The sequence below is a fragment of the Macrosteles quadrilineatus genome, unplaced genomic scaffold (genome assembly GCF_028750875.1).
Source record: "Macrosteles quadrilineatus isolate MER2022 unplaced genomic scaffold, UCM_ALF_1.0 Scaffold_1__1_contigs__length_201487025, whole genome shotgun sequence".
NCBI lineage: Eukaryota > Metazoa > Arthropoda > Insecta > Hemiptera > Cicadellidae > Macrosteles > Macrosteles quadrilineatus.
In genome coordinates, this window is record NW_026542594.1 from 112,415,484 (window position 1) to 112,430,512 (window position 15,029).

At 35.1% G+C, this 15,029-nt stretch overlaps 1 protein-coding gene across 1 annotated transcript in view; it reads right to left on the minus strand.

Moving 5' to 3' along the window:
- Window positions 1-15,029, minus strand: part of LOC128999931 (uncharacterized) — a 43,690-nt gene that overhangs the window by 16,078 nt on the left and 12,583 nt on the right. The window contains exons 3-9 of the mRNA XM_054426721.1: window positions 4,265-6,189; window positions 3,854-3,981; window positions 3,445-3,593; window positions 2,655-2,826; window positions 2,066-2,310; window positions 1,425-1,585; window positions 24-254 (exon numbers count right to left, since the gene is read on the minus strand). Coding sequence (XP_054282696.1) covers window positions 24-254; window positions 1,425-1,585; window positions 2,066-2,310; window positions 2,655-2,826; window positions 3,445-3,593; window positions 3,854-3,981; window positions 4,265-6,189 — 3,011 coding nt within the window. The remainder of the gene's footprint in view (window positions 1-23; window positions 255-1,424; window positions 1,586-2,065; window positions 2,311-2,654; window positions 2,827-3,444; window positions 3,594-3,853; window positions 3,982-4,264; window positions 6,190-15,029) is intronic.

The following is a 15,029-nucleotide window of genomic DNA, read 5'->3' on the forward strand; positions in this document are numbered from 1 at the left end:
TTATTTTTCTATATTGTAGTAACAAGAGGGTGTAAGGTTAAAAATGTATTTAAGACGGTAGGCTCAGGGGTTGATGCACTACCAGTAGTGTTCTCGACGATGTTTTCATGTATCCAGTCAAGATACTCGTTGACTCTGGTGTATATTCCTGGCTTGTCTTTCTCAGCACAGCGTATGCCCCAAGACACTACTCCGATGATGATCCACCTCTTGCTGTGGTGACACTGTGTCACTAAAGGTCCTCCACTGTCCCCCTGCACATAAAAAATCATATGTACAAAGTTCAACTGCATCATATGTACACCACACAACTGCCAATCCTCTGTTGTAGTCATCCTGTTTTGCTTGCTGTGCTCCGTTGTGTCATTAGCGGTCGTCCATGCTTCCCCCGCCGCAGAGAACCTGCAGACTAAGTCAATTTACATTTACCTTGCTGGAATTTGAACGGATGGGGTTTTGGCCTCTGGGGATGGCAAAACAAAAAAACTGATCAGTCCCGGGTCCAGGTCTTACCATTAGATCTACGGTAATACATTACCGTAATGAGTTTAACTTATTCCCTATATTATAGGAAATTCACTAATATGCATTTAAGTACACTATACAATGGCCAATCTCCTGATCTGGCGACACTGTGCTTGACAGTCTCTCTACACTCAAAACAATATATAAAGTGCAACTCACAAATGCCCATTTCTTGCTTTTGTGACACTGTGTCATTCACTCCGTACACGTCGTACTTGGCACAGTGTGCAGTTTTTTTGCGGTGGTTCTGTGCTACGAACTGCGTATTTTACCATTCCCAACACATTCAAAACAAATGTACAATCATTGAATTTGCGCTGTATAACTACCAATTTTTTTCTCCTTTTACGCACATACTTTTTAAGTTCCTTTAGCAAAAAATGACACAGAAATGTTTGAACTTATGGCGTCGACAGAAGTTATTTCTGTTTTTAACAATGTTTCAGACAATGAATGGTTGTTTAAAAATCGTTCAACATACAAGAAATATAAAGCTTTAATAACAATATGTTGGAGTTATCTGTTCAAAAATAACACATAAATGAATAACAAGAACATCAGTAGCATATACATCAATAACCAAAACCAGGAAAGTTGATAATGCGTAACCTTTTATGGGGTTTATTATTGCTATGAACCTGAGATATGGAGGTTATTGCTCATGATTATGGTCAAACGCTTATGACGAATATAAACGATTATGATAAAGAAACTGATAAGGGTGAAGCCCGCCAAAGTGTGTGTCAAGTGGATGAACAGGAACAGTATGTTATTAAAGACTAGGAGTTTGGAAGACGTGAAGGCAATCAATGGCGGTTTTATTGGATTGTTAAGGGAAGTAACTAAGAAGCTTTAAGGCAAGCTAGACTTTTAGTAGTTTAATCATAGGTTTAACTTACTTGGCATGAATCTCTTCCACCTTCAAAAGCTCCGGCACACATGCTTGTGTTAAATATAGTCTGTGGGAATCTGGGAATACACATGTCCTGGTCCCACACTGGAAGAGGTGCCTCCATCAGGTCGGTAGGCAATCGTCCTTTGTATACGATCCGGCCCCACCCTGCAAATAGTTCCTGTATCAGGACAAATATATAGTAACTGTCCTAACCAACAGTTATAGAATCGTATTGTGTCATATCTCATAAAACCATTACTAACAGGTCATATCTCATACTACTAACAGAACAATATAGGTAGTTTAAAAGTTGAAATAACTCAATTCAACTGTTACAGGGTTGTTAAGGACAAAGGACAAAGCCAGTGGACTTTTTGGAAACATTGGTTTTAAAATAAGAATCTTAAATAATCTGTGGAGTGCTGGGACTAAAACGATTCGGAATGACACTTTGCTCCGCTGACCACTGGTATATACTATTGATATATTTAATTCACAACTAGATTACAATACAACAACGACAAGCAGTAAATGAACTAAAACAACAAAACTAAGCACAAAATGCAGCTATGCAACTAAGTGGGTAGCTAAACACGACAAAATCCATAGAAAGATAGGAATGTTCCTGAGGGGAACAATGTGGACCTGTGATGACGGCGGACACGTTGGTGTAGCGCGGACCAGGCGCCGGCAGACATGCTGGCTGGATGTAGTTGTTGTAGGCGGTAGTAGTGTTGAGCACTAGCAGTGCGATGTCGTTCTCGTGAGTCGCAGGGTCGTAGTCGTCGTTGGAGATGAGTCGTTCCACAGAGAATGCTCGCGACCTGCTCTCGTTGGTCTTTCTGACATCGTAGTCGCCCAGGACTACCAGGATATCAGACGCGTTGATCCTGGTCAGATAGAAAACATAAAACATGGGTGGTCAATAGGTCTTTGATACTTAGGTAGCTTAATGTTGATTATGTAGCTATTACAAACAGCCCACGTTTGTTTGAATTAGGAGTAAACAGATAATTTGGCAAACGAATTTAAAGTGAATTGTTTGAAAAATAATTCGGTGATGGAATACTAGGCCTAAATATTGATGAAACCTTTAAATAAACACCCCATTAACACCTAAAATTTCCTAATTCTATTCATTGATCAAACATTAAAACATGTTTATTATAAACTGTAGCAACTCTTTGTTAAATTTCTAATGGTTTTTAAGTTAAATAGTATTTAGAATAGTTACGTTCGAAAGCAGTGAGCTGCAGTTAGCACATGACGACGGGAGATGAGTGTACCACCACAGAACTGTCTGCGGGAGGATCTGAACACCAGCACCGCCATCCAGGGCCAGTCCCGCAGCGTGGCCACGGCCTGTGTGGTGATGTCGGACATCATCTTACCGCTACGCCCACACACTGAACAACACATTTATTTGATCATGAGTAATCAATATGATTTTTCTGGTGGAATATTTAGATAAGGCCTGATAGAATATCTAAACACAAGCAAGTTGACGATGCAGGGAAAGTAAAGTAGCCTTTAATGTCAGGTAGACCTAATCTATAAAGTGATTTGAAGTTGTCTAAGATAATAAACTTACCAGAACATAATTTAGATTTATAGCTGGAAATGCTTGAAAAATTGAGATAAATCAAGTCTTCCATTACAAAGGACCTCTACCTCTCCCACAGCTTTAAGCCAGAGTCTGACCATTTATTGTTTGGAAAATATTTGGTTAATTTCTGTAAATAGATTAATTACGTTGGATGAATTTCGATAAATTAACCAAGATACTGTCTTAAATAAATCATAAACTTTTGCCTTTTTTTAAGTACAGTATTTTTATATTTATGAAGCTGATTCCAATATTTTTTCTCAATTAAATACAGTAATATCCTGACAGAAAACAGAAGTAGAGAGAACTAGTCAATATACTTGGAACTAGCCAAATATAATTAAATATATACCGACAGCAGTGCTGTCAGTCTGTATTTAATTCTATTTGTCTATGGCGAGAGTTAATGTGGTTTTACCTGTATAGTCGGCAATCGGGTAGATGCAGTGTTCATGGTGGTGATGATGTGAGGCGATATGATCATCTGATACTGAAGGGGAACTCGCTACACCTGGCACCCTGACCACTGGATGCTGCTTGAGGTTCACACAGCAAACGCCAATGGATCTTGATCATAAATCACATCGTTACCTCAAATTACTGCCAATTCATAAAATATCAATATTAGCTAAACAATATATTGACGCAAATAATCAGAAATTGTCACGTGTGATGATGTAAACATATTTTGGAGTAGCTTGATTATAATGTAGTTTATACTATTACGACAGATTGACGTAGAACTGTTTGTTAAAAACAGTGTTGGTACTTGACACTATAATGACGTATTTCTTCTTTAGGCTTCACCAACACTACTCAGTACTTACTGCTTGTGTTTGATGATACAATAGTGTCTCTGGGTAGCAGAGTAGTGATGGAGGTTGTCTGTCAGATCACACAGTTCTGCTGGGACACAGTGGCCGGCCAGGTCACCTGGACCTACACAGGGATCCCACTGCAACCAGTTAACTAATAACTTGTACTATGAATATCTACCTTTATAAACGTATTAGGTATCCCTAATAGAGAAAACTCTGTAAAAGGAAACATAATTTCTCACATTAAACTAAAATTATACATCGATGAAAACATTTTCTTTTCTGTTTCTTTCTCACTAAAGAGTATTTCACTTGGTTAGTAGTCTTAACATAATGCTATGTTACTATTAATAAAGCTTACATTCAAAGATTTAGTTCCTTATTACCTTAAGAGAAATAGTCTATGACCTACGGACTAACCTGGAGAGCCTCAGGTTTGATATCTTCAAAAGCACTCAACTGGCTGTTGACAGGTTGTGGAAAGAAGTGTGTAATTGATTGTGGTACTAATTGTGACGCTGGTTGTGGTAAGGAGTGTGTTTTTGGTTGCGGCGAGGAGAAAGAAATTGGTTGTGGTAGGGAGTCCAAAACTTGTTGTGATAAGCCGTACGACGTTGGTTGTGGTGAGGAGTGAGAAACGTCTTGTGGTAGGGAATGTATAATTGGTTGTGGCAAGGAGTCCGTAACTTGTTGTGGTAAGCCGTGTGACGTTGGTTGTGGTGAGGAGTGAGAAACGTCTTGTGGTAGGGAATGTATAATTGGTTGTGGTAGGGAGTCCAAAACTTGTTGTGATAAGCCGTGTGACGTTGGTTGTGGTGAGGAGTGAGAAACGTCTTGTGGTAGGGAATGTATAATTGGTTGTGGTAGGGAGTCCAAAACTTGTTGTGATAAGCCGTGTGACGTTGGTTGTGGTGAGGAGTGAGAAACGTCTTGTGGTAGGGAATGTATAATTGGTTGTGGTAGGGAGTCCAAAACTTGTTGAGGTAAGCCGTGTGACGTTGGTTGTGGTGAGAAGTGAGAAACGTCTAGTACTAAGGAATGTATAATTGGTTGTGGTACAGAATGTGTAGTTTTTTGCGGTAAGGAGCTTAACGTTGAATGTGGCAAAGATTGGAAAATTGGTTGTGGTAGGGGTTTTGTAATTGGTCGTGGTGAGGAGTGTGTAATTGGTTTTCTTAATGGGCCAGAACTTTTGAAAACTTCAGGGAATTGTCCATTAAAGACCGGTGTGTAGACATCATAACCATCATAAACTCCATTATCTGCCTGGTGCAATGCCGCTTTATTTTTCTCAACCTGCCATCTCAAATCGTTAGCAATCGCTGGGGGCTTTGTTACTTTAACTTGATATACTTTTTCCGGACCGATTGTCCCATAATTGTCTATATTGGCTAAAGCATCAATCTCAGTTGGAGTATTAAATCCAATTCTACGAGTGTCTGTTTCATATTGTGGTTGGACCAGACTGTTGTTTGCTTGGTGTCTTTGTAGCGAATTTTTATGAATATTCAGTATCGTATTTATATGTTCAGACAGTTTTGCCTGTTGGCTTATGAGGCCACTTAATGCAGTGGAAATATCGACTTTGCCGTGTCTGCTCCAGTTGGGCTGTTCTACGTATGGAACATGCTGTTTGCCTTGGGAAATGCCATTAGGTTCTGACAACGTGAGTGGTTTTCTCACCACTTCAATGTCTGATTCTGGAGGTTTACGCGATTGTTGAGTTAACGGGAATTGTATATATTCCTCGTAAATTGTAAAAGGGGGTTTAAGCGCACCTTGTTTTCCATAGTAAGATTCATCTGTAGTTCTGAGCTTAATCTTATTTCCTTCGGCATTACTTAAAATCCCACCGTCATTAACCTCTATGTTAGGTATCGAAAGAGGTGGAATATTTTTTGTACGAATTGGCCTTTCTGGAAGAAGTGTCGGATTAATGGGTACAGAGTTGCGTGGTTGAAAAGAGCTAAGGGGTTTTGGGTGATAATTTTGATTTGATACAGAATATTGTTTTCTTGTTATATAATCAGTGTTTTCCTCACTAGAAGGTTCAATCCAAAAAGGCGAAGGAATGATAACTTTTGGCTCGAAGGTTTGATCGTCATACTTGTATATCATTTTAGATGAATCATACACTTGGTCTGCGGCTTCACTGGGTGATCCCTCGTGGTCAGGCGCTGGCCCGAAACCAGTTCCTCTAGGCCAGTTTCGCGACCTTTGGCTAGTTGTCACCAGTGACCTTTGTTTGTGTCCAGTGCCGTCATATCTGTAAGTGTAGGAGCGGCCTGTCGGGGTGTCCTGGACATGCTGGCCTGCGTGGTCCGTGTACGCTTCCCATTCTGCAACTGTAAAGTAAAATTCAAATAAAAATCAATTCAGTTTATGTTGTTTACCTTATGTTTGCCAGGTTCTTGATGAATTTTGTAGTTTACGCTCTATGTACATTTCGCCCCAAGTGTGGGATCATCAGGAGCTTTTTCTTGTTTCTACATAAATTCAGTGTACTTTAGAATAATGTTTAATGTGGATAAACTATTGTAAAGTAGACAAACATTCAATGTAGCCATGTAGCAGACATTTAAAAAAATGTCAAAAAAAAATGTCAATTTAAAAATAATGTATTTAGTTCGAGCCACCGAATGGTTACACAACCATAATTACAAGCATGTTTTCTGTCTTAGGTTACACTACAAGTTTAATCGTTCAAAATTATAACGACAACTTATCGCCAACTATACCTACGTTGTGCAGTATTACGTAACAACAACTGTATCCAAATAACGACAAGTTCGCTAAGTTCGAATCACGATAGAAGCACACAGTAAACTTATGAGATAATTCAAGTCCTTCGCTCTCCAATCTCCATGAATAAAAACTAAAAGTAATAGGTATATATGTAGATACTTGCAGACACTAAAAAATAATGTAATATTGGTAACTTTAAGATTTTAGCTTTGAACTAATTACTTTTTATTGTATGGATGTTTTCGTAGTAAAGTATTATCATTCACCATTCTACGGTCTTCGATAAATTTGGAAATTGCGTTCAACAGTCATTCCTAAGCTATTAGTAGTATATATGACATCCTTAACATATTTATGTAACATCTAGAATGTGATTTGGATGTTTGCCACTCCTGGTTTTTTGCTACATTTGACTAACCACTAATCGCCATCCACGCACGTTGTCGGGGAAAGTTGTACGTATCAAGGCAATATCTTTATAAGGTGACTCCAACTTTGGTGAATTCATAACTTATGTCATCGTGGGTCATTAAAGCACATAGTTAAAAGCGTATTATTTAAGCGCATAGTATAAAAAAGTACATAGCTTTACTTTATGCATTGCTCGATCTTTTCATGAAATATTTGTCTGAATCCCAGTTATAAAAACTCACAGCACTATTCTTACGATTTTATGGTAATTGGACTTTTCCTATCACTATCGAGTATTAATAAGAAAAGTCCGATTTACCTTAAAAATTAAACATTATCATTCACAATCATTAACTTTAGGCTACCATTCTATTCCACAATATAAGTTTGGAAACCTCATAGTTTTGCATCACTCAAGATTGAAACCACTTATAATGCAAGTATGACGAATTTTCAATTAGAATCAAACGGTACTCTATTTTTATGAAAATATATGCGATAGATTAATCCTTGAAATCGGCCTATGCATTTGGCCTATGATTGATGGTCGTGTTGTCATCAATTTTTGACTGTCAATATTCATACTCTATGCGGAGATTTGGCAAGTTACCAAGTCGTCGTTGGTGAGTTGCCCGACGAACCGATGTCAATGGCAGCCAAACGCAGCACATGTTTTCTGACAAACAAAACTTCACCGCCAACAAATTTATATTTGCAGTTATTTATTGCTTCACGTGAATAATTTCCGATATAATATCCCATGTTTGCAGTTAAAATCTCTGAAGAAGGTCGATATAATATATGCTGGTAATAACTTTGCAGCAAATATCATTATGTACCTACCGTAATGATTGCTGTAAACTGTCGCTATCATTAGCACGACTGCTCCTTCTCCTACGTCCCTTCTGTTTAGTCGATGCGTAATGTAAATTACTGATGTAAATTACAAATACTGTCAAAGGTGGTTGGCACTTGACACGGCTTACTTTCCCTGTCGGTTTTTCAAACGACTAGTGTACACTAGATCACTATTGTCTGCCTTGGTTTGTGTTCAATTACAGAAAGCATCATTTTGATATTTTCTGTTAAGCTAAAAATTATATAATTATGGTTTTTGCATAGAAATATTCTATAGGAAAAACTCACAGCTGCCTTTTAAATCAAAACTTGTACATAAGTGTATATCTACAATGTATATTGTCTGAAGATATGTTTATTTCTATTATATAAAGAAATAGTTTATAAATAAAAATAGTTTTTTTTTTAACACCAGGTTTTTAAACGCACTTAAAAGTAGAAAATAATTTATAAATAGGTGGAGAAAATATATACTTGTAAGATTTAAAACAAAAAATGTGAGGCGCATGCGATAGCTAATTTACAACTACCTTCACCTATTGGACTATTATAATCTATTACATGCATCCGCGTTTTTCGTTTTAAATCTTACAAGTATTCATTTTCTCCACATATTTATAAATTATTTTCTACCTTTTTGTGCGTTTAAAAATATGGTATTAAAAAAGTATTTTTATTTATAAATTGTTTTCTACTTTTTAGTATTTAATGTGTAAATATGTTCTATTTTTCGTCATACTGGAGCAAAAATAGCCGTTTTTAATGAATGCGTAGCCCAAGGGAAATATGAAAATAAAATGATTTTATGTTGCGTTGTCATCCATTTGTGGGCTATGTTTCAAGTTTTGAGTCTACACCCTATCAAGAAGTTGCTTTAATATCAATTGCAAAATTTGTACCGGACAAGAAATTGAGCTAATAAAAATGTTTTAAAATGACGGCAACATTCTCTGATTATACATTCTGACAGGTTTATTTCACTGACACTAAAGGAGGGAGGTTAATTTTACCAGAAAGTGCTCGTGTTAACACTGCCCTTACCTGTAATACCTGCTTACAAGACCAGTTCTTGTCTCTAAGCCGCATGGGACAGCCAATACTTATCGTACTTTCGATGCATAAAATGGCTTAATAACAGAGAATTGCCTAACTGTCTGATAACATGAACAATTTTGGTTCAGAACTACTTTGCAAGTGCTCCAATTTACCCTGTGAACCAAACTTTACTCCAAATTATGTACATTACAAGCATTGCTGAGACATTATTAAAAAGATTCTGTTCTGAAATTGTATTCAGCAAGAATTAAAGACCTTTAAATTTACATTTGTGATTTTCTCTGTTGTGTAAGTAGTTGTGTTGTACGCTGTGTCAATGTATTTATGCATTAATTATTAAAATGTAGGAACCACACAGAGTCTAGCTTGATTATTTATTTACCAGCAATCAACTAACAAGTGACAATACTTGACAGTCCAAATGCTTATAAATACCTCAGAATTCGCAATACTGCATTTACTTTAGTTCCAACACGAACAGACTATTCTGGCCTTGTTTACTTTTTTTGGTTTATATTCGCAATAAACCAATCATTTACAGCTTTTTTTGGTTCCACAACAATATTTATTGATATATTTTAACACTTATTTATAACAACAAATATTTAAAAAAAAAAAACTTTTGCAGACTTGATATCCTTTAGTACATGTAAACATATAAGTTAAGTATTACGGTATTACCCACGTGTGGAGTAATGAAACACTTATTTATAAAAAAAGAATTCTAAACTTTTAATATGAAACATTTGTTACAGGGCCGAGCCTTAATATCCTTAGGTCCATGTAAATAATTAAAATTAAATATTACCCACGTGTGGGACGATGAAAAAAATATATATCCTAATTGCTACGGTTTAATATCAATCAATAGAGTATGCAAATTTACATTTTTATAACAACTAGCAGTTACCCGGAGCGCGTTGCTGCGCTTAACAACTATTATTTTAAATGGTAATTTGTTCTTTACGATGAATAATAGCATTTTATATTTGGTATTTTTTGTCACTCTTTAAAAAACAAATTCAAGTTAGTATTTTCCTTTTTTTTAGCTCTGCTCAGTCATGAAAGATTCAAACATGTTAGTTCAATTTTGTCAGTTAAAACAGAAATTTAAATATTTGCAAGATCCTGTAAGGAAAAGAGACGACAATTTGATTGGCCAGGGTAACTCAGTGATTGTTTGAAGCACATGGTCTTCAGCCAATCACAGGGTTACCTTGGTCAGACAAAACTTAATCACCCTTCTTGTCCGGCCTCAGTTGTGCAAAACCAGTTGATAAGTAAAGTTTAGTTTGTTTGTTCTTTTGGTCAGTTACCCCCACGTTTTGGGTAAGTCTCTTAAAAATTTTAAATTTAGTTAGTTTTATTTTAGATTATGTTAACAGATGTCCTCTCTTTTTCAGATTTTGATCAAATCTCAAATCACAAAGTTTCTAATTAATTTTATTTCTTTTAGGGCTCATGATTAAGAAGCAACTAAAAAAAATTTAAATAAAGTCAAGATTTGTTTAAGTATAGTATATCAAGAAGGAATTTTTAAAAGATTAACACTTAATATAATTTTGATGAGCAGAGCTTATTTACAAGAATTTAAGTTGAATGTTATTATAAAAAAAATGAAGATTTTATAATAAAAGTTTTGTTCGATCATTTTCAAGAGGATATTATCTTTACCTGCTTTTGGCATTTAAACAAATTTTACAAGTCAAGACATTAAAATATATTAATACATAAACTAGATCATGTGGGCCTAGTACGCTACAAAATGCGCCACTCTGCTCATTCTTGTAAAGTTTGGTGTCAAATGAAAGATATAAATTATTTAATTTAATTTAAAAAGTGTTATTGAAGTAACTTAAAATGGCTCTAAAAGTAGAATTTTTAGTCAAACAAGAACTTCAATATGAACTAATAGTAAGAGGGATTGAGTTTGATTCCAATGACAGTGTGTCAGAGCTAAGAAAGTTATTAAAAGCAGCAATAAAAATTAATGTAATGCCTAACCCTTATAATCTTTCAAAAAGGTTAGTTGTTGTTGACGAAATTCAAACTTTAACTAATAGTTTGCAAAGTTTGGAAAACAAAATCCAAGATCTTGAAGAGAGTAAAGACATAAATGGTTTTATTAGAGCAGAAATTAAAATTAATCACTATGGATCAAGAGTAAATAATTTAAGTCAGTTTAAGCTAGGCGTGGATGAAAAAGCTAAAGTAGAGGGTTTGATTGACAAGTTAAAGACAGTAAAAGAGTCATTTGGTAAACTCAACTTTGATACAAACGAAAAAGCTACAGTAGAGCGTAAACTTAGTGAAAGTATTTTAGAAGAGGAGGAACTCGAAAATGTTTTTACAGAAAAGTTAAAGTGTGTAGAAAAAGTATCACAATCTAATTTAAATGTGCAAGAGGACCAAAAATGTAGTTTTGCTAAGCTACCCAATCCAATCCAAATACATTTAAGAAATTTTCATGTTTGTGATGGACTTGATGTAAATAAGTTATTAGGTTTCATAAGTAACATTTTGAAACTCAAGGATGAAACTGAGCTTACTGATGATCAAGTAATAGACTTAAGCTTAGGATACTCAACAGGACCACTGCATATAAAATTGCTAGAGTTCAAGCGTTCCAAGGTAAGCTTAAGTGTGCTTCATCAAGGATTACTATCCTATTTTGTACCTGTAGGTTTAAGGGAAAATTTGAAAAGAAACCTTGTAAACAGACCTCAAAGGGTTAATGAAGCTCTCAATTGCTATATGCTACAAGTCAAGGAAAATGCTAGGTTGTTAAATTGTGCCTATTCAGAACAAGAATTGGTTGAGTTAATAACAATAGGAATGAACCCTGAAACCAGATCAAAGTTGGTATTTTATAGTATGCCTAAATCTTTTGATGACTTAGATAAGTTATGTATACATGCTCAGAATGTCGCATACGAGGATGACTGTCGACGCTCCGTGAGGGTACCGGTACACAACACAACCCAAGGTAGGATGGTAAATAATATAAGTAGTCCGGTCAAATGTTTCAACTGCAATAGATTGGGACACATTGCAAGGAACTGCTTCAGGAGACAGGTAAACCCAGGACCGACACCTCAGAACAGATTCATTGTACCACCTTTTGCTCCTCAAAACCGATACAATGGACCACCTTTTGCTACTCAAATCCATTACAATGGACCACCTTCCGGACCACCTCCAGGACCGCAAAGTAGATACAACGAAGCACCTTCTGCTCCAAAAAATGGGGTAAGTGGGGGAAAATCATAGATCTAAATAGGAAAGTAGGTTTTCCCCAGAGGAAGAGTAGAATATTCTACAACAAAAGCCAGATACAAAGGAGAATAAATTGCAATGAGGTAAGAAGATTTAATAAGCTAAGTAGAAGAAATAAGTACGAAAATTCAAGACCAGTAAAAAACCAAAAGTCAAAATTATGTATGCTACCTACATTGAAGGTAAATATGGGGAAGCGTTTATCTGAAAATGTTCTACTAGATTCAGGAAGTAGTGTTAGTCTTATCAATGAAGATATGTACAAGAAGCTAAAGTCAAATAATTTAGTGAAGGAGATAAGGGGAGTTAATGTCACTTGTAAGTCAGCAATAAATAACAACATAGATATCATGGGTCAGTGTTCCATAAAGGTTAGGATTCACAATTTCTCTTGGAATGTAGAATGTTTAATAGCAAGGAATCTAGTTTGGAAGGTGATTTTAGGTTCAGATTTTATAAAGAATTCTAACATGGTTTTGGATTTAAGTTCAGACACCTGTTATTTTAAATTTAGTCCTGAAACAAAAATTGATTTAAATAACAATCCCACAGTTATCAGCGCAAATGTAAATAAAGATATAGTAGTAGGTTGTAACAAGGCGAGTAATGAGATAAGACAACTTATTCAAGATAACCCAAGTGTGTTTACTAGTAAAATAGGAGAAGCCATTGATTTTGAAGTTGATCTAAAGTTAAAGGATTCTGAGCCTGTAAAACAAAAATGTTATCCCTTAAGTCCTCCAAAAAATAAGATAATGAAAGATATTGTTGATGACCTGTTAAAACAAAATATTATCAGACCCAGCTTGTCTAGTTATGCCAGTCCCAGTTTTCTTGTAAAGAAACCCAATTCAGATAAATATAGACTTGTAATCAATTACAATGCTTTAAATAAGAAAATTGAGCAAGTAAACTATCCCATAGGAGATCTCCATGAGTTGTACCACTATTTAAGAGACTCTGAGTATTTTACAGTTTTGGATTTAACACAAAGTTTTCACCAAATTAAGATAGCTGAAAATAGTAGACACATTACTGCTTTTACTACTAATTATGAGTCCTATGAATGGAATCGACTCCCATTTGGCTTACATTCAGGAAGTGGAATTTTGTCATCTTACTTAAATAGAGTTTTCAAAGAAGAAAAATTTAAATTTGTCTTAAATTTTGTTGATGATTTGATAGTTTACAGTAAAAATTTAGAAGAGCATTTGTCACATTTAAAACAAGTAACAGAAAAGTTGAAACTACATAACCTAACAGTTAACCCTAGCAAAGCTGTGTTTGCTAGTAAACAAATAAGTTTTCTCGGGTACTTGATAAGTAAAAATCAAGTAACGATAGATCCTGACCGCACCATTGCTATCAAAAACTCAAAACCTCCTAGAGATGTTAAGGGTGTGAGTAGATTTATTGGTATGACTTCTTACTTTTCTAAGTTTATTCCGGAGTATTCAAAATTAGCAGCATGTCTTAATGAGCTTAGAAAGAAAAATAAAAAGTTCTACTGGAGTGAAGAATGTCAATCTAGTTTTGATAAATTAAAGGAAGCCATTATCAATCCACCAGTGTTAGCTATTCCAGACTACAATTTGCCTTTCATACTACAGTGTGATGCGAGTGATAAAGCTGCAGGAGCGGTTTTACTCCAAGAGAACAATGGAGAAACTTATCCAGTAGCTTACTATTCCAAAAAGTTTTCTGACTCTGAAAAGTGTTTGTCAGTTTATCACAAAGAGGCCCTTGCTGTTGTAAATGCTATAAATAAATTTAGGAATTATTTAGAGCACAAGAAATTTACATTAGTAACTGACAATAGCGCCTTAGCATGGGTTTTAGGCAATTTTAGGAAGCTAGGTAAATTAGGAAGATGGGTAGAAACAATTTTAAGTCTTCCTTTTGAAATCCAGCATGTGAAAGGTAAGGATAATGCTGTAGCTGATTTTTTGTCCAGACACTTTGAAGCCAAAGAAGACAAGGTAGATGATTCTAATGATTTTGTAAATAATGTAAATAAATGTAAGGATAAGTATGAGAAGAAGATGATAAGTAGTGAAGTAAAAGATGACAATGCATGCAATTTATTTGTAAACAGTATCAAAGACTTTCCATTATCTTTTAGCGATTTTAAAAGTTATCAAAATGAAGATAAAGAAGTGAGTCAAATTATTGATAGTGTAAACAAAGGTACAAACAATGAAAGATTTTCTCTGAATAAAGGTGTTCTCATGCATCAAACTAAGGACAATTCTGTTAAGAAAATATTTTTACCTAAAAAGCTATTTGATATGGTATTTAAATATTTCCATGATTCATTTAGTGGTTGTCATTTGGGTGTATATAAAACAATCAAAAAGATAACAGAGTATTTTTATATGCCACACATATCTGAGGAAGTTAAGGCTAGAATCAAAAGTTGTGAACTGTGTAACAAAGGTAAACCATCACAAAAGGTGTTTCAAGGTCCCCTAGTGTCAAGCAATGCAAGTGCTCCAATGGAAAGATTGTATATAGATGTTTTTGGTCCCTTAACTAGAAGCAAAACAATGAACAATAATTTGTTAATTATAGTTGATCAATGCACAAAATTTGTTTGGTTGTATGCTATGCGAAATGCCAAATCTAAGACTATTGTAAATATTTTAGAAAACTTTGTTTTCAAAAACTTTGGTTTATGCAAAGAGCTTATCAGTGACAATGCTAAATGTTTTGTTAGTAGTGAATTAAAAAACTTTCTATTCAATAAAGGCATTATTCACAAAACTATAATACCCTATGTGCCAAGAAGTAACATTTCTGAACGCTATCTAAGAAACATAAAGGCTATTTTTCAAATATA